The following is a 26901-nucleotide window of genomic DNA, read 5'->3' as shown; positions in this document are numbered from 1 at the left end:
CCAGCTGGAGAGCCCAAGGCCGCACAGAGCACCGCCTGAACAAACCAGGGCCCAGCTGGGACGCTGTGAGAGCCGCCCAGGGGCCAAGCCTCTGGGGAGACACCCTTTGAGAGTACACAGAGAGAGCATATAATTTGCTGTTCAAACCAGGAGACTTCTGAGAGCAAACTGAAAATTTTGCTGGGACTAGTCCAGATGAGCAGGCTGGTTGGTCACCCTGGGGCATAGATTATGGTCTGTGGTCAAGCCCTCCTCAAGAATAGACAAAATAGAGTTTTCTAAACATAAGAACTTACTAAAACTCAAAGTAGCTTAGGGTCAAAACAGGTTTATTTTAAAAACCAATTGTGTTGTTGAAGAAAAGGCTATGTTCTCGGCCCATTTTGGTTATGGTCCGGGACTGCTTGGGAAATTGTGCTGAAGGTGTGTATGCTCCTGGGCCCGGGGTTTTCTGAAAACAGAGCAGAAAATAGGGAGTGATGAGATAGAGATACCCCAACCTGGAGCCTCCTGAGCCAGGCTGTTGGCTCAGACAAGGCCGCCAGATCCCCACGGAGAGAGACGAGGCCCACACCGGCCTGGGCTGAGGCCTGCTGCACCCCTGAGTTGCAGCTGCCCACGGGGCTGTGGTATGCTCCTTCGGCGGCTCTCCCCAAGGCTGCAGAGAAGCCAGATGAGCAAGTGACAGCTCTAGGGGAGGCGGGCTCACCTGCATGTCAGGGCACACCTGCTCCAGGGCACTCTGCCCAGGCAGTTCTTGTCCCTGGCAATGCCATGCACCTCCCCCCAACCCCAGTGACCTCAGTCTAGTGGTAGTGGATTGGAGAGAGTGGATTCTGAACCTGAGAGGTTGACCTCAAAAGCCCAAACTCGAGTGTTGGTCATTTCCTCAGTAGGAGAGAGTCAGGTGCTTCTCCACCAGGGGCTGCAGGTGGGCCTCCGGGCTGGAAGTATTCTCAAGGGACTGACGAGTTCTAATTTTTAAAGTCATGTTTTCATTTTGATGAAATTCTTTAAAAAATTATTATCATCAATTATTTGAACAAAGTTTTTCTTCTGTACTGATAGGATGCCAGTGAACACCATGCTCATGGATGAAGACTTCGATTTCGTAGGTCAGTGTTGCCCATGCTGGGGTGCACACACATTTCTGAATGCCCCCAAATTTTTTATTAGAGAGACACTGGTGTCTCTGCATACAGTTAAGGGAAGAGTTTTTTTGTGGGGGAGGGGATTAGGTTTATTTATTTTTATTTATTTTAATGGAGGTACTGGGGATTGAACCCAGGACCTTGTGCATGCTAAGCATGTGCTCTGACACTGAGCTGTACCCTCCCTGCCAAATGAAGGGTTTTAATGTCAGACAGGCCTGAGTTCTAGTCCTGCCACCAATGGCTCCCAACACCTCACCCATCCAATGAGGTCCTGAGTTTCCCTGGGGGCCCCCCCAGGGACAGACAAGCACCACCAGGCTGGCAGCAAGTGCTCCACACGTTAACCACCACCACTATTATTATTCCCTATTATCACCTACTTGTCATTACCATCCTTCCCTGCAGTTTGTTTTCTCTTCAGGAGACAGTGAGAGTGGAAACAGGATTACTGAGAGCGTGGGCTGGAGCGGGCAGCCCAGAGTGGATGAGATCAACTGTTTGCAGAAGTTGCTTTAAATGACAGGATGTTTCCCTTGCCAAAAGCAGGAGAGCAGCCTGGAAATCTAATCAAGTCCTGGCCAGACGTCAAAGGAAGCTGAAGCCTTCATTAGTGCTGTTACCGAGGAAGGAGGATGCGTGCGAGTCCTGGAAGGCCAGCCCCCAGAACAGGAGGTTCGTGGGCCTGGGCCCCACAAGACCACCCCTCAGGAGGCTGCTAGTTGTGGCTCTCAGACCTTGAGAACATCCGGCTCTGTCCCCCTGCCCTGATTTCACTGTCACCAAGCAAACTTCTGGTTGTCCCTGGCTTCCTAGAGAGTTTCCTCCGGGGGAAGATACTTTGCAGAGCAGCGGCTCCAGACACCAGCCCTCTTGGTGGACACTTGTAAATTAATACCACACCTTCTGGCTTCCCCCATCAGTCTCCTGGGATTTTGGTTAGCATGACTCCAACTTCCTGAGGAAACTCAGCCTTGTGAGCACTGACAAAATCCTGTGTTTGGATCATGAGGGTGCTACTAGTGTGTGAGGATCTGCTGAAGGGATCCGCTAGCCTCCTGCTGTGGGCCTGTGGCAGGGTCTCCCCGGTATTCCTGTAGAGAAAGACCCACAGCCGCCACACTGCAGCTGGCAGCTCTGGAGCGAGAGCTCGAAGGAGATGGCCTGGGACACCTCAGGTAGGGCTGGGGGAGACAATTTGCAGGCCCAGACAGTAGCAGCACCAGCCCTCTCCTACCCACGGCCCCAGTTGCTCCCACCCTCCCCGATCCCCCTGGGGTGGGCCCATTTTCTTACAGGCAGAATCCAGGTTTCTGTCTCCCCAAACATCTCAAATAAGGCTACATACCAGTGAGCTTGGGGGACTTTCAGACCGGGGTGCAGGTTGGGAACATGAGGCCATGGGAATTAAAATTGTCTTGCAGCATTAAATATACAAACAAAAAGCCCAGCCACTATTCACAAGCTTTTGCCATTTTTCTTGGTCTTGTCTAGGCCTATTGAGGCTCTCACACACTCCCAGAACTCATCATCTTTGTACTGAGCCTCTTCCTTGTCTGTCCCGAGCCCTTGGGGGCAGGATGATGGCTCAGAACTGAATGGTCCCCTTTGGTTCAATAATAATGCTTCTGCTCTTTTTGCTCCCAGAAGCCACATACACAAATAATGGCACTTCTGGAAGGGTCGGGGCAGCCCCTGCCCATGGTTGGCCTCATTTCTTTAAAGGTGTTTCCCCACAAAGCATTCAGGTCATAACACTGATGGCTAATTACTGTGCTGGCTGTTCTCAACTGGGTCCATAATTCAGCTATGGAATTCAGGCCTGGAGTTACTCTGAGCCTGAAGCTGGCCAAGGGCTTGCTGAATGTTTGAGCTCTGTACTATCTGCTGTCTTAACAAGCAATTATATATATATAACAATTCTAGGTGTTTATATATATACACACATATACAGAATTGCATATAATTATAATACCTCCATCTCACCCCCACCGCCCACTCACCCCATTCTCCACATCCCAGCCACAAAACCGACAACCATCTCTATCTTTTAGAATACTTACTGAACAGGCAGGCAAGAATCGAGGTACTCTAGATTGAAAACAAGAAGTAACAGAACTGGCTGAAGGTATTTTCATATTATAATGCCCTGGTCCTGGGCCTTCATGCTGTAGAAAAATAATTTTAAGTGTTTTACAATTACTAATATTTGATATATTTTTATGCTGTGTTTGTCCTCCACAAAGAAACATATTAATCAGTGTGATATGGCAGCAAAATCCCTGGACTGGGGCTCGGAAGACCTTATTAAGGTGCGCTCTGGCACAAGTCACTGTGAAATAGGAACAATACCTGCTTTATCTGCCTTGGGATGACTGTGAAGACTGGAGAGGAAGTGACCTGCAGTCCCCAGTCCCTGCCCAGATGCCCTCCCCACTGCCAGGCCCCCTGTCCACACCAGCAGACCTCACTCATTCCTGTCCCTTACAGACATGCTGCTCTGACCTATTAGCTTTATAGAGCACACTCATTCTTTCATATACATGTAGTATTTATTATCTTAGTCTAAAAAAGAGGATATTCACACCAATTCACTGACATAAGGAGAATGCTGTGAGATTAATACAAACGGATGAACACAATTTTAAAAAGACAAACATCCCAGCAGAAAGGTTAGCAAGAGGTAATTCACAAAGAGGAAATTCAATGAGGAAATTGGGGGTGGGCTTTAATGTCATTAATAACCCAGTAAGTTCTAATTAAAACAACGAGATACTTTTTGTGGGGGTCAGGAAAGAAGGAAAGAGAGAGAAAGTGAGAGAAAGGGAAGGAGGGAGAAACCAAAACTTCAACCACAGCGTGGACACTCCTACATGACTCTTGTGGAAGTATTCATTTGATACTGGAGTATAATCCGGCAAGGTATGAAACAGTTGAAAAACATATATACCTATCCAAAGGGAGAGAAAGAAGAAAGGAGACAGTTTACAGGATTGTTGCAGGAATCCAGGACACAAATGGGTCCTGAGCCCAGATATGGCAGGGAAAGTGTTAACACAGCCCAAACACCACAGTAGATGAGGTACACAAAATGTTAACTTTCTTTTTTTTTCCTAGCAATTCCCTTTTTTTCCTCTCCCGTTTTCAAATACCTGTGCTATTTGACAGAAATGAGTCTTTCCAGCACAATGTCTTGGATCTGTTTCTAAACAGCACAGGAACTAGGAAGAGTGGGTGAGTGTATAGAATGTCCAGGATCTGATCCTTTCTGAATGGGTACCTGGGGGCTCTGTCTATGCAATACGTATTTGTAAGGTTTTTACCACACAAAGTTAAAGACAATATACATTTTTATTTTGACATAGCAATTCCATTTTTAGGAATTCTTCCTAAGAAAACAATTAAGAATATGTGCAAATATTTGACCACAAAGACATTCACTATAACATTGTTTCTAAAAGTGGAAAATTGGAAATAAATGAAATGACCAATGACATGTGCCTGGTTAAATACATTGTGATTTTTCCACCCATCCAGGTTGATGAATTTTTATGGCCATTAACACCACTCACAAATATTGTTAAGTGAACAAGGCAAGCTTTAAAAACTGTGCGTTAAAAAACTGGAAACAGAATGTTCACTAACAGTAGTTTCCTCCAGGTGGTAGCATGTTGAGTAAAAATAAACTTTTTTTTTTTTTTTGCTTATTGGCAGTTTCTAATTTTTCTACCATGGACTTGGGTGCTCTTGAAATACAAAATAAAATTATATCGAACATATAGATAAATGAATATGGAAGCTGGGTAAGTGAAAAGGAAGGTCGTAGGGAAAAAAGATAAAATGAGCAACAAGGTTAGAACAGAAAAGTATCCTGTGAGATCCTTGTAACAGGTGAGACTGAGCCACAGGTTAGCCCAATGGACTCGGCAGAACAAGCACCCAACTGCAGACCCTCCCTGGGACTTAAGTACAAGGCTTTCAAAATCCTGTTCTCCTGCGGGCGGCACAGCAATGTAATTAGGGCTGCCATCCTCAATTACCCACCACGGATGGAGGCTGTTATTACCAGCCAAGCACAAATCTGATCATCAAGGGATGAATGTGCCTCATCTTTTTACAACCGATGGCGCAGAGATGAAAACAGCAATGTTTTCAACCTGCTGCACCCGTGGGACAGAGATCGCCAAAGGGACAAGGCTCTCTGTACGGAGTGACCTCTGCACTCCCACCGGAGAAGTCCGAGCCACCACAAGAACACAGGCATAGAAAGTCGGGGGCACCTGGAAAGGAACAGTTTGTGCAAAGTCCCCTTGGTTTGGCCACAGTAAATGCAGTGTTCTCAAGCCAGAGTGATGGCTAGTGATGGCTGCTGAGGGCGCTCCCATTGACTCCACGCCTATGCCAGCTCAGCCGTCTGTGGGATGCTAAGAAACGCAGCACCCTTTCCCCTCGGCCTCATGTAGCTTTAATTTCTAAGCTTCCAAGTCACGAGCAACTGGAGAGGCCAGGTGCCAGGCCCAGTGAAGCCCTGGTATGTGCCGGTGCCAGCCAGCAGCCTCCCTTGTGCTTGGTCACCTGAATCAAAGGGACTAAGACTTGTGGCAGAAGGAAACCAATGAATGCTATTTGCCCCCATGTGTCACATGGGGACATTAGGGAAGTGGATACAGGCCCCTGTTCATATTCCAAAGCCACAGGAATGCTGTTTTAAGTGAGAAGTAATGATTGGGCCAGGGTCCTGCAACAGGTAGGAAGCAGCTCGAGCAGAGGCCCCGCTTCCGCCCCGTCTGAGGACGGTGAGTGGGAAGAACTGAAAGGAGGGAAGGGGACTCAGTCCAGGATGGCTCTGAATGTGTGTCAAGAAATAGGCCAAGTTCAATGGAAGGGTGTTTAAAACAAGGACAGGGAGGTGCAAAACAGAGGTAGGAGGTTAAGAGGTACAAACTACAATGTATAAAATAAGCTACAAGGATCTATTGTACAATGCGGGAAATAGAGCCAATATTTTATAACTATAAATGGGGCATAACCTTTAAAAATTGTGAATCACTATATTGTACACCTGTAACTTATATAATATTGTACATGAACGACACTTCAATTTTTTTAAAAAAGGACATTTAACTGTGTCTCTCATTTACTGGTGATCCCTGAGTGCAATGCAGAGCTCTGGCCCACGTTAGGTACCCTGTATGGGTGAAGGGTGCCAGCAGCACTAAGCATCTCTTGCACAAATCAAGACGGACTATTTCTTAAACTTTGCTATTGTGAGGGCCATGCTTTGGCAACTCTGGGTTTCCAAACTAAACTCTTCATGGGCAATTGGCAGTTGGTGCTGATGAGATGATCAGATCTTTCTCTTTCCTTTGAAAAAGTCTTTTTAACTGAGCTTCAACTTGAGGACAACTTTAACCAACAAGAGCTGTAAGGATTACATAGATGAATAAACATTATCTTTGACCTCAGAGGAGTTTATAGTCCAGTGAGGGACACAGGCAGAACCAAAAAAAAACAGCATAAAAGGAAAAATGAAGCTGTGAGGAGCTGGGAGGGCGCTGAGTGAGGGCAGAGCTCACTGTATGGCTTCAAGATTCCAAACCAGGCCCTTGTGTATCTGGCCTGTGTCAGCTAAGTGTGATCTCAGTGGGGTGTTACACAGGGCAGGAGCTCCCTACCTACTGCAAAGCACAGGTCCTACTCACTTTTCTGGAGTGCTCTGGGGACCCTGTCATACCATAAAGACACACCATAGACTTGATCTTGGACTTCGTGACTTATTTGGTTTCAGCTTCTAACGTGCTAACGCTCAGTACCGTCACAGGTCTTTTGTAAAAGCCCTGCCTCGCTCCTTCACCCCTCACTGAACACAGTCCTCCTCCAGGGCTGAGAGGATGGCACAGCTCAGGGATTGAAAGGTGCCAGGTGCCTCTGGAAGACTCTGTGAGAGTAGATGAAATGACCCCAAGATTTTGTGTATTGAATTATGTCCTCCCCAAATTCATAAACCCTATGAATTTTTTTGTTGTGTTGAATTATGGTATCCACCTGCCCACCCCGCCGCAAATTTTTAAGTCCTGTGAATTTGGAATTCCTAGTACCTCACAATGTGACCTTATTTGGAAATAGGGTCACCCCAGGTGTAATAAGTTAAGATGAGGTCATTAGGATGGGCCCTAATCCAATATGAATGGTGTCCTTCAAAAAGGGGGGATTTTGGACACAGAGACACTAACACGAGGAAAACATCATATGAAGATGAAGGCAGAGATCTACAAACCAAGGAATGCCAAAGACGGCCAGCAAACCATGGGAAGCCATGAGAGAGGCAGGGTACTGAGTTTCCCTCACTCGGAAGGAACCAACACTGCTGGCACCTTGATCTTGGACTTCTAGCCTCTAGACTTGAGACAATAAATTTCTGTTGTTTAAGCCACTCAGTCTGTAGTCCTTTGTTATGGCAGCCCTAGCAAATGAATACATAAGAAATATGTAATGAATATGAATGAATAATGAATATGGCTCATTTCTTCATTTAAACAATATACAATGCGCCAGATAGTGTGCTGGGAACTGGAAAGACAGTGGTGTACGACTGTCTCCCAATCTCTGTTCTCCTAATTCCTTAGTTAGGACAATTTTTAACTGAGCACATGTCTACCCAGAACAAAGATAAATTTCTCAGCCTCCCTTGCAGCTAGGTCTGGCCACGTAGCTAATTTCTGGCCAAAAGGATGGAGGTGGAAGAAGTATACACAAATTCCAAGGAGCATCCTAAAGGAGGGGCAGCTTGTCCATTTTCCCTGCCCTCCAGCCTGCCAGCTAGTCCCGTGCTCTCAGCTCTCTGGGACCTTGGGAATGGAATCCGTACTTAGCAGAGCAGCACACAGAAATCTGATGCTGCAGAATTGCCACACTAGCCCTGAAGTGCCTCCTGCAGGGACTTTATATAAGAGAGAAACAGGTTCCTATCTGGTTTCTAGTATTGTTATTAGGAGTCTCTGTTAGTGGCAGCAGAACTCATTTTTTTTTCTTTTAGAGGGGATTGAACCCAGAACCTTGTGAAAGCTAAGCATGCACTCTACCACTTGAGCTATACCCTCCCCCCAGAACTCAGTCTTAATTGACAAGATTGACATGTTTCCTCCTCTCATGGGATTTACATTCTAGTAGGGAATGTATACCTTACAAAAATATGACAAATGTGTGGAGTATCACACAGAGGACATAGATGGTGCCATGGGAGAGTATGTAAAAGGGAAACTGATCTGGTCTGAGGGGCCTAAGAAGCCCTTTAAGGAAGTAAATTTGAGCTGACATCTAAAGAACAAGGAGGAAGAGTTTTCAGGGCAAAAAGGCTAGAGGAAGGGTCTGTGTAGGAAGCAGTAATGAGAAGGATTAGGGAAGACCAAAATAGGCAGGGCCTCAGAGCCCCAAGGAGGATGTTATTCATTCTAAGCCTATTGGGACAAATTCACTGCATCAAAAAACTAAAATAAATAGTGCATAGGTCCCATTTGTTTATTCTAAAAGCAAGAATAAACAAATGGGACCTAACTAAACTTACAAGCTTCTGCACAGCAAAGGAAACCGTAAGTAAAACAAAACAACCTACAGAATGGGAGAAAATTTTTGCAAATGGAACCGACAAAGGCTTGATCTCCAGAATATATAAGCAGCTCATACGACTTAACAAGAAAAAAACAAACAACCCAATCCAAAAATGGGCAGAAGACCTAAACAAGCAATTCTCCAAGGAAGAAATACAAATGATCAATAGGCATATGGAAAAATGCTCAATATCTCTAATTATCAAAGAAATGCAAATCAAAACTATGATGAGGTATCACCAGTCAGAATGGCCATCATTCAAAAGTCCACACATGACAAATGCTGGAGAGGCTGTGGAGAAAAGGGAACCTTCCTACACTGCTGGTGGGAATGCAGTTTGGTGCAGCCACTGTGGAAAACAGTATGGAGATTCCTCAAAAGACTAGGAATAGACTTACCATATGACCCAGGAATCCCACTCCTGGGCTTATATCCAGAAGGAACCCTACTTCAAAAAGACACCTGCACCCCAGTGTTCATAGCAGCACTATTTACAAAAGCCAAGACATGGAAACAGCCTAAATGTCCATGAACAGATGACCAGATAAAGAAGATGTGGTACATTTATACAACGCAATACTATTCAGCCATAAAAACCAACAACATAACACCATTTGCAGCAACATGGATGCTCCTGGAGAATGTCATTCTAAGTGAAGTAAGCCAGAAAGAGAAAGAAAAATACCATATGAGATCGCTTATATGTGGAATTTAAACAAACAAACAAACAAAGCATAAATACAAAACAGAAACAGACTCATAGACATAGAATTCAAACTTGTCGTTGCCAGGGGGATGTGGGGTGGGAAGGGACAGACTGGGATTTCAAAATGTAGACTAGATAAACAAGATTGTACTGTGTAGCACAGGGAAATATATACAGGATCTCGTGGTGGCTCACAGTGAAAGAGAATGTGACAACGAATGTATGCATGTTCACAGATAACTGAAAAATTGTGCTCTACACTGGAACTTGACACATTGTAAAATGACTATAACTCAATAAAAAAAAAAGTTTAAAAAAAAAGAAAGAAAAACAATGCATAGGTTCCTGGCCAAAAATATAGTTAGGGACCTGGAATTCAACATACTTACAAACAATCACCACTTTGTTGTTTTTTCACATGTGTGAACACTAAGAATGCTTTTACGATTGAATTGCAGATGTAAACTGTTAAATGTCACCCTTGTATGTCCAATCTTTGCAAGTCCTCAGTTTTCTAAAGTCTTCCTGTTTGCAGGCAGGCGTGCTGGTCTTCCAGGGCGCCTCTCCAGCCTGGTCTGAAGCAGGCTTAGCGGACAGTCTCTATTGTTGCCCACCGTGAGTTCCCACGGACCCTTGGCACTGCCAGAGGGCTGCCCCATCCCTCTAGCTCCCAGCCTTCATTCACATACCTGAGTGATCACAGGTTTTCACTGGCCCATTCTCTGTTCTCTAGGTGACCCAGGGGACAGAAGAGGCTCCAACCTCATTAGAAATCAGGCAGAGCTTCTTCTGCCGAAACTTGGGCAGAGCTGGCTATTCCTAGTCCTGGTTACAGCCATTGGTCCAGGAGCAGGCACATGACCATCACCCGATCAGAAGAGTCTGCCTTTTCACACTCTGGTGGCTGCCAGTGGTCATCTTGCCCAGCTCTTGGAGAGAACATGTCCAAGAGATGGAGGAAGGTAACTCAGTGGCCAACATGCCAGAGGCTCTGTGCACCAATAATTCCACCCCACTTTTATGTTTTCATTTTTTGCTTAAGCTAATTTGGGGTGGGTTTCTGTCACTTGCAACTGAAAAATCCTAATACATTCTCTTCCCTGTTCCCGCTGAAGACACTGTTGTAAGAAAGGAGCACAGGAAAGTCTTCACACTCACAGCCAGACAGGGACTCTGCTGATGTTAATACCATTGGAAAAGTCGCACAGATTTTTTTTAAAAAGAAAAATTGCCAGGATGTTGTTTTCTTAAAAACCCTAGTACATCTGTAACTATATTTGAAAGGTTATATTTTCCAAAACATGTTACCTACAAGTGTTATATTTTCCCAAAAATATTACCTATGCATCTTTGAGGAGACTGACTAACTAGGACCTCCTATCATCATCTTCAATTTTAGATTCCATTCAAGCAGACATCATTTGTTTGGCTTTGGCTTTTTTTCAGTCAAGCCACGTTTACTAATTATTTTCTGCTCCTCGTGGAATTTTAAACTATCAGCTTAGATTTTTTTTTTAGTTTATTATTTTTTAATTTTTTGGGGGGTGGGTAATTAGGTATTTATTTATATGGAAGTTCTGGGGATTGAACCCAGGACTTCATGCATGCTAAGCTTGTGCTCCACCACTGAGCTATACCCTTCCCTTAGTTTTTAATTGAATTCCTTAAATGCAGAAACAACTGAAATGATTAAGCATTCTTTCATAACACTAGTTTTAATGCAGAGGATATGCCACAGATCTGCTATCCCCTTTTCAAACTTCCATCAAATGTGACTAAAACGGATACATCATGTAACGCATTTGCATCTGCACAGGTTCTTTCCTGTTTATCTGATCCTTTCCTTGTTCTTTATAGATTTGTCAGGTTTTAAGAAATACAGAAACATCTTGAAATACTTCTGACATCAAATAAAAGAAACCCACTTTTTCATTTGACATTGTAAGGTTATAGTCCCACACTCAATAAAGATGCACATGTCTCATTTTTCACTTTATATACAACTGTGAGAAATAATACTTGGGAAGAATCTGCTCAGCAAATCATTGTTGGAAACCTCAAAGCATAGGAATGACTGAGTCCTAATTACTACTAAGTGGCACTATTTTTATTGAAGTAACAAAATATTTTTATGTTGACCATTTTCGTGGCTCTTTTCCTCAAACACTAGCTATTTTTCTGAGTTTTAAAAACTATATTTTGAAAAATTATAAAAGCAGTGCAAAAGAGAGAAAAAAAAGTAAACAACCCTCCTTAATCATAACACCTCAGCATCGCCACTGACAGCATGTTGGTGCCTTCCCTGGTTTTTTACACAAATAATTTTTCTTACATTGTTTTAATCATGATAGATATGCCAATTCATATCCTGCATTTTTCCACTACACATTGGACCATAAACATTTTTGGTGCTATTTATAATTTTAACAATAATTGTTTTATTGCCTGTAAAATATTCCTCTGTGTGGACATCTAACATACTTTTTAAATTATTTCCTTCTGCTGGATATGAAATTGTTGCTGCTATAATCTTGCTATTATAAACAATCCCTTGGTGATATTTTTTGTATAGAGGGGTATTTCTGTGTATGAGATTATTACTTTAGGAGGGTTTTCTCACAATGGAATTAGTGGGCTAACAGATATAAACAATTTTGATAGCGTAATACATACTACCAAACTGCTTTCCAAAGGGTTGTATTGGTGTGACTCCCACCAACAAGAGACAAGAAAAGCTGCCAAGTAGGTATTGGGGGGAAAAGATTTAGAAAAATAAACTCTTCCTTACTCTTTACCCTAATTTTTTCAAGTGAGAGGAGATGGATGTATGTGGCCAGTTTGCCACACTGAGCAGGAAATCATGTATTGCTTTAAGAACAGAAAATATAACCTTTAAATTCAATTAGCTGTTATGACCATAATTACATAAAGCAAGGATGTTCAAATTGCACAATACCAGTTTAGCCCACAGAAACAGGAACTCTATTTAACATTCACTCTTGCAGATTTTCCCTGCAACTACACTACTTCACATTTATGTCCAAATTGGATCCTCTCATAAGAATCAACAGACTTACCTATTTTTGAGGAAAATGTTGGTGAAAATTCCCAACAGAGCAACTCTTTGTGAATCTTATTTTTTTCATTTTTTAAGATGCTTTTATGGAATTAACTTGAGGCCAATGTCTAAAATAGTAACATATGTTTTGTGCACAGAGTGAATAGTTAATAATGATATAGATATCTAAAAACTGCCCCCCTCCCATTTCTCCCTCTCTTCAGTTCTTTCCCTTTATCCCAGGTGCCCTAATTCTTGTTGTCTCATCTACATTTCTGGGAGGATGATGGGGGAGGGAAGAGAATTTAATAAGTCACTAAGACTTTAGTATGAATTGGATCAATACAGTTCTCCTAGGAGCTTTTTACTTAAAAGAGGATATATGAAAAGGAGAAATACCTGCCCTCCCAAGACTTTCTGGCAGTTAAATCAAGAGTGACACATCTCCTGTCTCAGCTTTTAGGCTCTCATATCAAAATCCCCACTATGGTACACCTGAAACAAACACAATATTATAAACCAACTATACTTCAATTAAAAAGAAAAAACAAAGGGAAAGAAAAAAAAGAAAAAAAAATCCCTACTATGGTGTTATGGCATCTGCAAGCAATGGAGAGATAAATACAAATTTCTCTTCTGGGCCCCTTAAGTAAAGAAGGCCTCATGGAAAAGCCCTTGGAGCCAAAAGCTGAGAGTGAGGGGGGAAGCCCCATAAAAAGACCAGCAGGACCCCCAAGCAGGGCTACTACTCTCAGACTGGCACCATCCAGTTCCCTGGCCCAGAGGCTCTATCTCACTTTTTGCCTCTGAAATGGCTTACTTACCCCTAAAATTCTATTCGTTCCCTGAGCTCACTTCTGATTGGTTATTTCCTTCACTCCTGCTTGGTTATTACTCTCACTTATGATTGGTCCACTTCCCTAACTTCTGATTGGTCCATTTTGTAGTACTTCATTTGCATGGAGCTTACTCCTAATTGGTTATTTCTCTCACTCCTGATTGGTCCATTCTCTCACTCCTGGTTGGTCTATTTCTACAAAGCTTGTTCCTGGTTGGCCAACTTCTGTTATACTTTATTTGCATACGATGTTGCAAACTGTAAAACTGACAGCCTATAAAGGCCTGTGTAAACCTACAGACAGAGTCCAGAGCTTGGAGTGTTACCTCCTCTGAGCCCCCTGGCATAATAAACCTGAGTTCTCCAGCTCTCTAGTGCTGCTTGGTCTCTCGCCAGGATTCAGGTTGCTGTCACAACTGAGCTGAAACACCAAGCTATAACACCGAGCTGTAACACATTTTTTCGCATCAAGAGGACAACCAGCGCTTTGGTTTCCTTGACTTTTGCTCAGGATCTGCACTCTGAAGGGAGAGGTATGGGTATCCCTCTCCTCACCCAAGGCCTTTTCTCCCTTCCGGCCCTTATCTCCTTCCTCCACCTGGAGTCAGCACTTGCTCGGACACTTATAAGAACATGCATCAGAAAGGTTTGGAGGTGGTTGCTGGAGGGAAGAACCTACCTGTGCTTCTACCAACAGATAATCTGAAGCTGCGTCATCAGTGTCTAATTTTGGGTGTCATGTTTCTAGTGGTGCACGCTAAGCCACGTGGTCCCACCCAATCAGTCGCAGGCACTGTGAAACAGACTCTTGGGTAATGTGTGTAAGTTTGTGTGTGCTTATCTGTGTACATGTTGGGTGGGTTGACTTTGGAGTGTCAACGAGGGGGCAGGGAGAATAATGATCAAATGTCTCATTTGTCTTTGAATGCTCAACAATGCCCCCCTGGCATGGGGCCTCACACACTTAGCCACCCAAAAAAGATTTGTAGACTAGGTGACAAAACTTCCACTGAAGTCAGCTAGACTCAGCTGAGTCCAGCTTTCTACAGAGGTTTTGCGAAGGAAAAACCAGAAGTTCTAACACCTAAAGGTGGCCCAGGGAGAAATATGGCCAGTGTAGCAAGGCTCTCAGCAGGAGCCTGAGCTGTAGCCATCCATTGTAAGGATCTTCAAAGATCACGGCCTAACAGGCAGGCTGGCAGGTGGACATCCCTGGACTTAATGTCTAAAGACATTAAGCAAGTCACTTGTTCATGCTCACTCATGGACAGTGCAGCTTAGAGCCTAGGTTCTGAGGTCACCGTAGACTGGGTCTAAGCTCTGGCTCTACCTTGGGCAACTGACTTCCGTTACCTAACCTAGCAGATAAAGATGATCAATTGCACCCCACCCCATTGCTGTAAGAAATGAATGAGACAGGATATGTCAGTCACCCAGCACCATGCCTGGCACCAGAAAACACCTGATGAATGAAAATCATCATCATCATCAAAGCCTAATAAAGTAGGTAAGTACCCCTCCAGCTCTGAGAGTCCCTAACAGTTCTGTGACTATGATGTTTATTTCCAGGACAGTTAAGCTGAATGATAAAAGTGATCAAATGAGTTTTCAGATAAAGGTCTAAGGATTAATGCATTTATCTCAAGAAGTTGTGAGATAACATTTTCCTAGCAAGCATCATTTCTTTACCACACTCACACCAAGTGCCACTATCTCCCACCGTTGGGATCAAAGGCCACTTGCTCTCCGCAGTTCACAGATTTGTGGGTCTAAACCAAACCCACAAGTCTGCTCTGGGAATGGAAGTTTAGGACTGACATGAATCACAGCCCTGGGCTATTTCTTTGTCTTGGAACATTTTCCATGAAAGTATTCTTTTCACTTTGTTGAAAGACAGGATGTTCCAAATCAGTGAATCACTTTTATTTATAAAATGTAATGGATGAGGTGACATCAGTGAAAACGGCAGAATAAGGATCTCCAAATATCTTCTTCCCCCATAAAAGCAGTGAAAACAAAAGCAAAAGCGATCAGAACCAGCCGCTCTGTGCTCTTTCACGTACCAGGCTGCTTAGGGAAGCCCACACTGAACTAAAGCCAAATTAATTTTAATTGAGTCTGTTTACTAATAGTAAACAAAGGTAAACAAATTGTTATTAACTCATGGCATTCATCTAAAGCATGCATTTCAAAGGAAGTACGATATTACCCAGCTGGGGGACAAACTGATGTCCTGACTGCTTGCTGCCAAAGCCAACTGAACACATGAGTTTATCTTCATTCCTCCCTTGTCAAATAAAAAAGGCATTCCTGTCTCCTCCCCGCAGACACACACACCTGTACACACACACACATACACAGAGCCAAGAGAAGAGACAACAGTCAACAGAGATCATATATTTGGGGAAGATGTGAAGCAGTTTGGAGGAACGGTACCTGACGTAGCAGGGTGGAGAAGGCTGAAGCCCAGTGCATGGACAGGGCCTGCCAGTGAGAAGTGGGCTGATTTGCTCCACAGAACCCAAGAAAAGCTCAGGAATTTTAGGCATTAGGTACTTGTGAGGTGAGGGTGAGGCTGAAAGCAGAACTGGTTGAGCATCTTTTGCCTGGGTCCCTACGCATCTAACCCCCAACAGTCAGTTACCTATTCTTCCCACATCCTTATGGGAGAGAGAGGGGTTTGTTTCCAGGGAGCCTGCACCAGAGATCTGGACCCAGGAGCCTCAGGCACTGTGAGAACTAGAGCCTTAACTGGACCCAGAAACAGGAATTAAGAGAACTTCTAGACATATAGGTGGCCAACAGGCACGTGAAAAGATGCTCAACATCGCTAATTATTAGAGAAATGCAAATCAAAACTACAATAAGGTAGCACCTCACACAACTCAGAATGGCTATCATCAAAAAGTCTACAAGTAATAAATGCTGGAGAGGGTGTGAAGAAAAGGGAAACTTCCTGCACTGTTGGCGGGAATATAAATTGGTGCAGCCACTATGGAAAACAGTATCCTTAAAAAACTAAAAATAGAGTTACCATATGATCCAGCAATCCCACTTCTGGGCATATACCTGCAGAAAACTCTAATTCGAAAAGACATATGCACCCCAATGTTCACAGCAGCACTATTTACAATAGCCAAGACATGGAAGCAACCTAAATGTCCATTGACAGATGACTGGATGAAGAAGCTGTGGGGCGGGGGGTGTATATACACACACACACACACACACACACACACACAATGGAATACTACTCAGCCATAAGAAGAATGAAATAATGCCATTTGCAGCAACATGAATGTACATAATAAGTGAAATTTAGTCAGACAGAGAAAGATAAGTATCATGATTTCACTTGTATATGGAATCTAAAATATGATACAAACAAGCTTATTCACAAAACAGAAACAGACTCACAGACACAGAAAATAAACTTATAGTTACCAAAGGTGAAAGGGAATAGGGGATAAATTAGGAGTTTGGGACTAGCATGTACAAATTACCATATATAAATTAAACAACAAGGTCCTACTGTATAGCACAAGGAACTATATTCAACATCCTGCAATAAACCATAATGGAAAAGAAATGAAAAAGAATATATACATATATATATATACACACACACACACACATATGACTGAATCACTTTGCTGTACACCAAAAACTAACACAACATTGTAAATGAACTTTACTTCAATTTTTAAGTTATATAATCAAATCTAATACTTTTTTCCTCTGCAATTCATTCATTGCTGTTATTTCAGAAAATCTGCCTTATTCTAAAATTAGATATATACTTCCCCTAATTTTATAGTTTCAAAAGTACTGAATTCTTTAATCAATATGGAGTTTACTTTAGTATGTTTATAAAGAATCTAATTTTTTCAAGTTAATTAATCAATTATCTAGCACAAAATATCTCTCCTTTACCCTACTGCTTTGTCACACCATCCTCATCAAATATAAAGGTCTTCTATATTCTAGAATCTGTTTTTGAGCTCCATTCAGTTTTCTCAATTTTTCGTTCATATGTTTACAATATGTCTTTTGTCTCCTGAGATTCTGGTTTCTAGTTACAAATAAATAACAACAGTCCATCAAAATACTCCAAAATAACTTCATATTTTCTTATTCTTTCTTATTTTTTGGCATCCTACTGATTAGTTACTTATCTAAAAGAGCTCATATTTATCAACTATATGTACGTGTACTTGAAAATTTTTAGAAACAGGAAAGCATTTTCACATTTTTGAAAGGAAAGAAACTAGTAATATTTTTTCCTCCTGCTGTTAATACAGTAATCTATTGAATATCTCTGATGATTTTAATAATTAGTTAATCTAACAAATACTATGTGCCAGCCATTTTTCTAGGTGCTAGGTACACAGGATAAAAACAGACAAAAATCCCCACCTTCGTGAAGCTTACATTCTAGTGGGGGAGACAGATAAGAAGATAGGTAAACTTTTAAATGTAGTATATCAGGCTGGAGAAAAATAAGCTAAGAAAGTGGGACAGGAAATACTGAACAGGTGACTAACTACGACCTCAGTGAGAAGGTCATATAAGTCAAGACCTAAAGAAAGTTGAGCTTTTACTTTTCTTCTATAACTTGACACAAATGAGTTACTTAAGTGGAAATCCCCAGCGTATCTTCAGATATATTTTAAGTATATCTTAAGTCAATTAGATTAATCATTCATTGCTTTTCTACTGTGAAGAGCAAAATGTTAATCTTGATATATCAAAAGGAATCACTGCATATTTTACACATCAAATTCATCATGAGTTCATGGTCTACAATATACTTACGGGAGTGAAGTAGCCTGTCGGAAATCTTTGAACTGTAGAACGGAATGTGAAGCTCCTATATTAAAAAAAAAAAAAAAAAAAAAGATATGATTTTCTAAATCTATTTTTTAACGTGAGGATCTTTAACATATTCTCTCTCTCATTAAATATTTAAAAATGCGAATCTGGACGTGATGGGCATGAATTAGGTTTAAAAGTCATTAGTGTTGGCTGTTAAGTATGTAAATAGAAAGGCATGAGCAAAATTAGTAAAAGCAACTTAATAAGTATGTAATTACCTAGAAGCATGCTTGGGAACTGGTGCAGGAAGGAGATCGTACTGTCCTGGAGAAAGCTTAACTGACTACACAGAATGGACAAGGACACAAGTATTAGATTAGCATAGGTCTCAGACTCCCTTCATTTTATTATCTGTCATTTGTAATCCTTTATTTTATGACCATACAACATTATATAATTTCTTTTCTTTTCTTTGTTTTTTAAATTATTTTTTGTGTGTGTGTGTGAGGGGAGGTAATTCAGTTCACTTATTTATTTATTCATAAGAGGAGGTACTGGGGACTGAACCCAGGACCTCATGCATGCTGAGCATATGCTCTACCACTTGAGCTATACCCTCCCCTCTATTTTCTATTTTACTAGTGGAAAAGGTACATTTTCAAAGGCAGAGCTTCAAAACATACAACAGATATTCACTTTTCATGATGAATTTTATGACAGTATGCCTCCAGTGGTGTGTAGAAAAATGCTGTACAATTGATCACATTTTAAATATACTAGATTCAACAAACCCAACTGACCACCATTAATGAGCCTGCTCTGTTGGTAAAGAACAGTGCTGGGTGTGGTGAGGAATACAGGAGTGAGAAGGCATTTACACAAACAATTCGAATATAAAACATGTCATCAATACTAAGATAAATATAGGAGATCTGGGGGATAGGGAGAGATTAAACTCAGCTGGGTGGCCCACAGCAAACGTCACATACTCAATGGCAAAAAGCTAAAAGCTTTTCCTCAAAGGTCAGGAATAGGACAAAGGTGCCTGTTTCCCCATTCTTATTCAACACGGTACTGGAAGTCCTAGCCAGAGTAATCAGGCAAGGAAAAGAAATAAAAGGCATCCAAACTGTAAAGGAAGAAGTAAAATTGTCCCTGTTTGCAGGTAACATGCTCTCATATATTAAAAACTCTAAAGACTCCAGGAAAAAACTGGACTAATAAGCAAATTCAGTCAAGTTGTAGGATACAAAAACAGCATACAAAAATCAGATGAGTTTCTATACACTAACAATGAACTATCTGAGGAGAAATTAAGAAAACAATCTCATTTACAATATCATCAAAAACATAAAATACTTAGAAATAAATTTAACTAAGGAGATGAAAGATCTGTACACTGAAAACTATAATATATTGACAAAAGAAATTGAAGAAGATACAAATAAATGGAAAGATATCTCATGTTCACAGACTGGAGTGTCAGGAACTGGTAAGCACAGAGAGTGGGATAGGTGAAGGAAGGGAGGGTGGGAAGGAAAGAGAGTGAGAAGCCAGGGGAAGACTGACCTGACCGCACCTCCACAACTTCCTACATTCAGGGAGCTGGTGGGGAGGAGTTGTATTACAAAATCCTGAGAACCCTCCCAGAAATGGACAATCTCTTCCCCCACCCCTTATTATTTTAAAATCAGATTTAAAAACACAATACTGCCTTTGTTGGAAATGAGGCATCCATCGCCTGGCATTGTCTGCCATGTGGAAACTCAGCTATTATATTTCACCCTGCAGCTGCCTTTCACACATTAATACACAATTCTGATTGCAGAGGCAGCTTTTTTGTGGATTCAGCGATAATAACAGTAAATACAAATTTTATGATGAGATACACACAATGTCCTGATGCACCTGGGCCTTGTTAATTGCTCACTTGACATAATAAACACCAAGGAAACACGGGTATTTTTTATTATTATTACTGTTATTACACCATGGGAGCATAGAAATGTATTTTAAGCAGGGGGCCTTTTTTGATTTTGATGACGATTACATGGGGGTTTGCTTTCTACTTACTTTACTCTGCCTGTGTGCTTTATGCTCCTTGCTCTCTACTCATACGTGTGCCTTCCCCCAAGGCACATATACACACGTACACAGAAGGAAAGAGAAGAAAGATAACTGAAAAGTGAAAAGAAAAAAAATCCCTTAAAGCAGCTGTTTATTCATCTATACTCAGCAATCGCATAAGATTTTTAACGGAAGCAATCATGGACAAACTCTTAGACAGCATTTGTCTAGAGAGGAATATTGGTTACCTGTAGCCCCTGTTTGTCCTACTTCACTTGGCATTGGCCGTTCTTTGCCCTTTAATATAGCTGAGAGAGGACTGACTTTTTCCACAGAGCGTTGAGCAGTCAGCTGCCTAACTGACTAAGAGATTGCTTCTCTGTGCAAAGCTGAACTCGTCACAAACTATCTGAGTGGCTCCATCATCCTTGGATCTCAAGGAACATATATGTGTGTATATAAATAATAATGTGTCAAAAAATAATGTGTCTATGTATATACACATATACACACATACATACAGTATATATATATTTTCCCCTAATTCCTAAATGCTTCCTGTTTTTTTTTTTTAAATATGAAATGCTTCAAGAATTTGCATGTCATCCTTGCACAGGGGCCATGCTAATCATCTCTGTATTGTTCCAATTTTAGTATATGTGCTGCTGAAGTGAGCACTAGTTCTTCATTTGTAATGTAAGGCTTAGAGAATCTAGACAATGTACCCATATAAATAGCTGATTCTAGTAATTAATGTTTCAATCCATGTTGAGTAAGCCCTCAGAAATTCTGCAGTAGCTTGGAGTCATAAAAAATTGACAGGATGATACTAGTGTGGATACTTAATTCAGCTATGTTGTACCAACTCTATCAAGGTCAGAAGACTGGAATAAGTGAAAAAAACATCCACACCTACTCATTAGGCTCTTGGTTTGACAATATTTTGAGAACCCAGATCCATAAGTAGGCAAGACAGAAGGAAACAGATTTTTCAGTCCTTTAGTAGTCCTATTAGAATAATCGCTAGGTGAATGCAGCCAAAAGGCTGGCAGGTCCAGAATTTTCAGGCACTACTGGTAGAAATTTCATCAAGTGTATCTTCTCTCTGAGAAATAGTCTCTTGCTTCACATGGAAGTATCACTGACTCACCATGCAGACTTCTTATGGTCTGAGAAACAGACGACGTAGGCCTTTCTCAAGAAGAAGCTTGCCTGATGATACCAATGATATTGTTCTTAATTTTATTAGCACTCTGTAATTTTCATCAGCTCCAGGTGAACTAAGAATTATGTGAGTCCCAGTCCCTGAGACAACTCTTCTGTATCCATCTTTCAAAATTTATTTTCATTTGCCACTCTCTTGACAGCTTTGCATGTGACAATCAGTGCTTTGCCTTGCAGTTACTCTTTGAGAGTTCAGCCTCAAATAATACTCACTTAAATGAGCCAACTTTGAGCATCATTTTTTTTTTTTGCATTTAAATGCACAATACAGGGTGGGAAGGGACAGACTGGGATTTCAAAATGTAGAATAGATAAACAAAATTATACTGTATAGCACAGGGAAATATATACAAGATATTGTGGTAGCTCATAGTGAAAAAAAATGTGACAATAAGTATATGTATGTTCATGTATAACTGAAAAATTGTACTCTATACTGGAATTTGACATGACATTGTAAAATGACTATAACTCCATAAAAGATGTTAAAAAATGGAATATATAAACAAACAAACAAACAAATAAATGTACAATGAATCATTCCATCTTATCTATATTTTGCTCTTCATCATCCCAAAACTTAAGTCTTGGGTTCCTTGCAGTATCACCTGCCAGCCCCTCCTTGGGCACAAAGTTTCTCTCTGTTGGTACTTTGCTCAGTGAAAAACCATCCTGCTGAAAATTCCTTCAGCTGTTACTTTACCACGGAGCACTTTGCAAATTAACATGTCTTCAGAGATATCATGATCATAGCTATGAACACAGCTAACAAAAATCACTGAAACGGCCAGATTTTCTCAACCTCCGTCTCCCAATCAGTTATTCAAGGAATGTCTATTGAATATATTGTAATGGATCCTTGGATTCATTCTCTGAGTTACTAGGGGCGCCTTTCCAGCCTGGCTACCTCCTTTTGACCTAAAACAGATATTGAGAGGTGGGGGAGGCAGAATTGCCACATTTGTCTCCATTCACATGCATGTTATCTAAGGCAATACTAAAGCTAAGCTGGACAGAAATTTGAGGCAATTTTAAATTTGTCTAATTGTGATTTTCACTGAAATGTCCCCAATCTAGGAAGTGAAAAGGGGAAGGTTTAAAATGGAAACTAAAAAGAAATAAAATAAGAGAAAAAATATCAGTTGGAAAAAATTTTGAGTTCTTTACACATGAGATAGGAAAGAATATTACTTGCACACTGAAAACAAGTCAAAATCTGTAGAAAGAAAAAAAATTAAGGGTAAGTCTCCTTGCCCCCTACCTAACTCCCACTTCCCAAATGGAAACCATTGTTAATGATTGTATAAATCTCTATTAAGAAAAAAAGGATCCATTTAACATCATGTATATATTTGTTTTCATTTATATGAATGAGATTATGCTATAAATATTGGTCTGTTCCTTGATTTTTTTCATTTATTAATATACCTTGGAGATGCTTCCAAACCAACATATGTAGATACATCTCATTATTTTTATTGGTAGCACAGTATGCCATTGTATGGATGTACCATTATCTAACTAGCTCTCTAATGAAGACTTGAAGGACAGGGAGTAAGCCATGCAGATTCCTGGGGTAAGAGCATTCCAGGTGAAGGAAAACCCAGCGCAAAGACCCTGGGGTAGGAGTGGGAATAGCAAATTCAAGATGCGGCAAGGAGGAGACCAGTGGGGCAAGAAGAGTGAGGGGAAATGTTAAGCAATGAGGTCACAAATTAAGCCAGTTCACCATCAACCTGTTGACCTTGAGAACAGCCACTCAGAGGTCATACCCACTATCACAAAGCCTGAACCCAGAGGTTCTCAACCAGGAGTGGTCATCTGTTTGTTTGTTTTTGGTTCCCCTCTTCCCCAGGGGACATTTGCGTAATGTCTGGAGAGAGTTTTGGTTGTTAACAACTGGGAGGCGGGATTGCTAATGGAATCTAATAATCCAGAAATGCTGCTAAACTTCCTACAAAGCACAGAACAGCCCCCACCACAAAGAATTATCCTGTCCCAAAAGTCCATAGTGCCAAGGGTGAGAAATCCTGAATTCAACATAAAATGGAGAATTCAAAAAAGGCAGTTGGATATACAAGTCTGGAGCTCAACAGAGTAGTCTGGGCAGGAGATGTGTATTTGGAAATCATGAACAAATAAATGGTGTTCAAAGCCTTGAGACTGAATGAGATCAGTGGGGAATGAGTGCAGATAGGGCAGAGGTGTGTGTGCCTGGGGGACTGAAAGGGACAGGGAGGAAGGGCTGAACTGGCCAAAAGGCTGAGAAGAGAAAACAAGAATGAGGATTGAGGAGGAGGTAGCAGGGGGTTAGGAAGATGTGAGATAAAGCCACCTAGGACAGTGGGAGAGTAAACAGACTAGGGAATTCCATTCAGCGTCCATGGGAGGTGAAGAATTTAAAACGAGACTAGTCATTCAGCTACAGTTACAAAGTTCGCAGAGAGATTTGACCAGGATTGTGGCTTTGCCAAACAAGTAAAATAAGCCACCAGGGGCCATGGAGTGGAGGGTGTGTGTAGGGAGTAACTCTAATGATTAACTGTGGAACTTAAGCTTTGAAAGTAAGAAAACATCAGAAAGTTGAGAGGCAGAGAAAAGGCAATAGTGTAAGTAGATAGGGTAGGGGGGTCCCTGGAGAAAGAGAACCAGGCATGGCTTTCTTGACATAAGAGAAGCCATTTTGGCCTAAGTCATTTTGTGATCTAAGTGCTTGTCCTTGAATAGGTCTCCGTAATTAATGATCTTAAAGTGAGGGAATGCAGAACAAAGGAAAAGCAGTCAAGAAACAACAGTTCAGTGATAAAAGAGTCGCAGCTCCTCCTCAAGGGATATACGTAACAATCTGATAGTCTTTGAGTTCTGCTGGGACTAAGGTGCCCACCCAGATGGAGGTTGGAATGATAATGCTAGCCCTCCTGACTTCAGTCAGCTAAAGCTTGGACTCCTTCAGTCTTTGCTCCAATTCTATGCTGAATTCTCCTCTGCTCAAGCTCCTTCATGAATATGCATATACCCTCAGCTTAAAACTTCCCCAATTTTGCTGTTGGGGAGACACTACTTTGGGCAAGAGATTTATGTTCTCCTTACTTTGTAGCAAGCAATAAACCCTTCCTTTTCCTGATTGTGACTTGGTCTTTGGCTTGACACCCACCAAGAGGCGAACCCAGTTTTCAGGTAACAATAAGATCAATGGATTGTAGACTGGGGTGAACGGGAAAACTGCTGAGGCTGGGATACTACAGTGAGTGAGGGAGGGTGATTAGGAGAGAGTGATCAGAGTGGGATGCGTGCAGCTGAGATTATGAGGGTTGCAATGATTGGTGTTGGAAAAAACCTAAGGCGTGAGTGATTGAAGTAGAGGAGAGTTTATGAAACTGAGAAGCCAGAGGTTGGAAAATCATCACTATGTGTGTACTGAAATTATGATGGCAGTAGTGCAAAGAGTGACAGGGAGCAAAGGGAGCTAAAATCTTCCAGAAATAAGGTGGAGTAACCCAGGGGTTAGTGGAGGATTCTAACCCCGGAGAAAAAGCAGGTCATAAAACTACACAACGGAGAAAGATGGCCCCCCTTTTGCACATATGTTCTAAAATAAAAATATATTATTTCTCTGATAAGAAAAAAATTTACTGTAAAAAGTGTAGGTCCATATCAAACACTGTTTGGAAAAAGCCACACATTTAAATACATACATACACACACGCGCACACGTGCACATATATAGATACATGATAAGATTCTTTGATTCAGATTCTCCAGTTGAGTTACATGCTTCAGAATAAAGATGTTAAAAATAGTAAGAACTTTCTTACAAATAAAGAGTAGCACTAACGAGGTATAATGTAAATATTCTATTAAAAATTGGGGAGCTACAGAATGTTGTTCTATCTTAATAAACAACATGAAACATAAACTGTATCTACTCAAAATTCAAATTATTATTTTACTAAGTTCTGCTATCAAAAAAACAGGATAATGGTTTTATTGGTGAGTAAAAGTGTTACATCTGAATCTCTCTCCTCTTGTGAACATGTTATCATGTACCTTTGAAATAGAAAATTAGGAAAACATTTAATTCTTCCAGTTTCTGGAGCTCCAATCTTCATGGGAAGTGAAGAGAGAGAGGAGAAAGAAAAGAAACAGGAAAAGTATGTCTTCAGAAGATTTTATCCACCCCTCTGGGTAAGTCAAATTCTTTTGGTTTTCTAAAGCTTTAAATGTTGCCTAATACCAACTGTCTATGTTTTCTCCTTTCAACAGTGGGCCTTGGCCTACCCTCAGAAACCCCTCAAAGCCAGAAGAGAGAAAGCAGGAGGGAAGGAAAGTGGCGGAGGCTGAGGCAGAATGATTTTGCATTGCCAGAACGGTTTCATACGTCACCTGGCTACCTGACACCAAGCCATAAAAGTCTAAGTATAATTTAGTGCTTGCATTCAGCCACTGAAGCAGACAGGATAAGATTTACCCAATGAACATTTATCATTCTGTTCTGCTTCAAAGCCATAATTTGCAAAGCCATAGGAAGGGTTCATGGGTTGGATCCAACATATGCTCATTCTGCTGAAGATTTCTTGTCCATCCTAATAATCCCAACCCCTTCTATTTAACTCAACCTGGAGAGGCAATGCAGCTTCTCAGGTTATCACCAGGTTATTCTGATAAGGTTGTGAAGACTGATATTATTGTTAGTTCCTTTATAAATGGGAGATATTAAGGCCCAAGGCCTCAAATAACAAAGTCCAAGTTCCAACTCTGGCCTTTGAGCAGGAACAGTGCTCTGCCCTTCCCTTGAAATCCACCCTTGGGCTCCACCCACTGAAACCCTGCCCCTCATTCAAGGTCAGAGGCACAAGGGAGACTGGAAAGAGCACCAAATTTGGGCTCAGAAACCCTCAGTTAAAAGTATTGCCTCGCCTATTTATTGGCCTCTGAACCAGTTACTGACTCTATTCACCTCAGTTTACTCATCGGAAAATGGGGAAAATATCCGTTTTTTGCCTATTTCAGAATGCGCGGAAAGAATAAGCAGGAGAATATGGGGGAAGCTGACGGTAAACTATGAAGAGCCACATGGATGTTATATATCATCCAAGGTCCAGCTTGAGTCCTACTCAATCCAAGGAGCCTTCTAGCCTTTCAGTCCCACCCACCCTGAGCTCTCCTCTGGCAGTTCCTGCTACATTATTTATCTCAGCACTTGATCTGTTTGCTCTTGAATTGTTACTTCAATATTTCCAAGTCAGGAACGCCTTCCCTCCACAGAGCCTGGCCCAGGGCTGCAAGCCCAGCAGGGCTCTATGTTCTCAATGTCACACACAGACTGGAGGTACAGCCTCACTCTCCTGGACCACAGTACTCATTTCTACAAGAAATTCTTGAAAAAGCTTCTTGATGGTATATAGTTATACTCACGCTCTAATAAGGGTACTTA

The 26901-nt window shown here is 41.5% G+C and overlaps 1 protein-coding gene and 1 non-coding gene across 2 annotated transcripts in view; both read right to left on the bottom strand.

Moving 5' to 3' along the window:
* Window positions 1-234: 234 nt before the first annotated feature.
* The window catches only part of STPG4 (sperm-tail PG-rich repeat containing 4), a 30755-nt gene continuing 4088 nt past the window's right edge, over window positions 235-26901 (bottom strand). The window contains 5 exon segments of the mRNA XM_010984033.3: window positions 235-349; window positions 352-451; window positions 3215-3319; window positions 18177-18231; window positions 18455-18519. Of these exon segments, the coding sequence (XP_010982335.3) occupies window positions 330-349; window positions 352-451; window positions 3215-3319; window positions 18177-18231; window positions 18455-18519 (345 nt within the window). The 3' untranslated portion in view covers window positions 235-329.
* On the bottom strand, window positions 20815-20921 carry LOC116157561 (U6 spliceosomal RNA). The gene has a single exon (XR_004141691.1). It is a non-coding gene; the product is annotated as a U6 spliceosomal RNA (small nuclear RNA).

The sequence above is a fragment of the Camelus dromedarius genome, chromosome 15, assembly GCF_036321535.1.
Source record: "Camelus dromedarius isolate mCamDro1 chromosome 15, mCamDro1.pat, whole genome shotgun sequence".
NCBI classification, from domain to species: domain Eukaryota; kingdom Metazoa; phylum Chordata; class Mammalia; order Artiodactyla; family Camelidae; genus Camelus; species Camelus dromedarius.
Note: the sequence above shows the minus strand (reverse complement) of the source record. Positions and strands in the feature narration are given on the sequence as shown.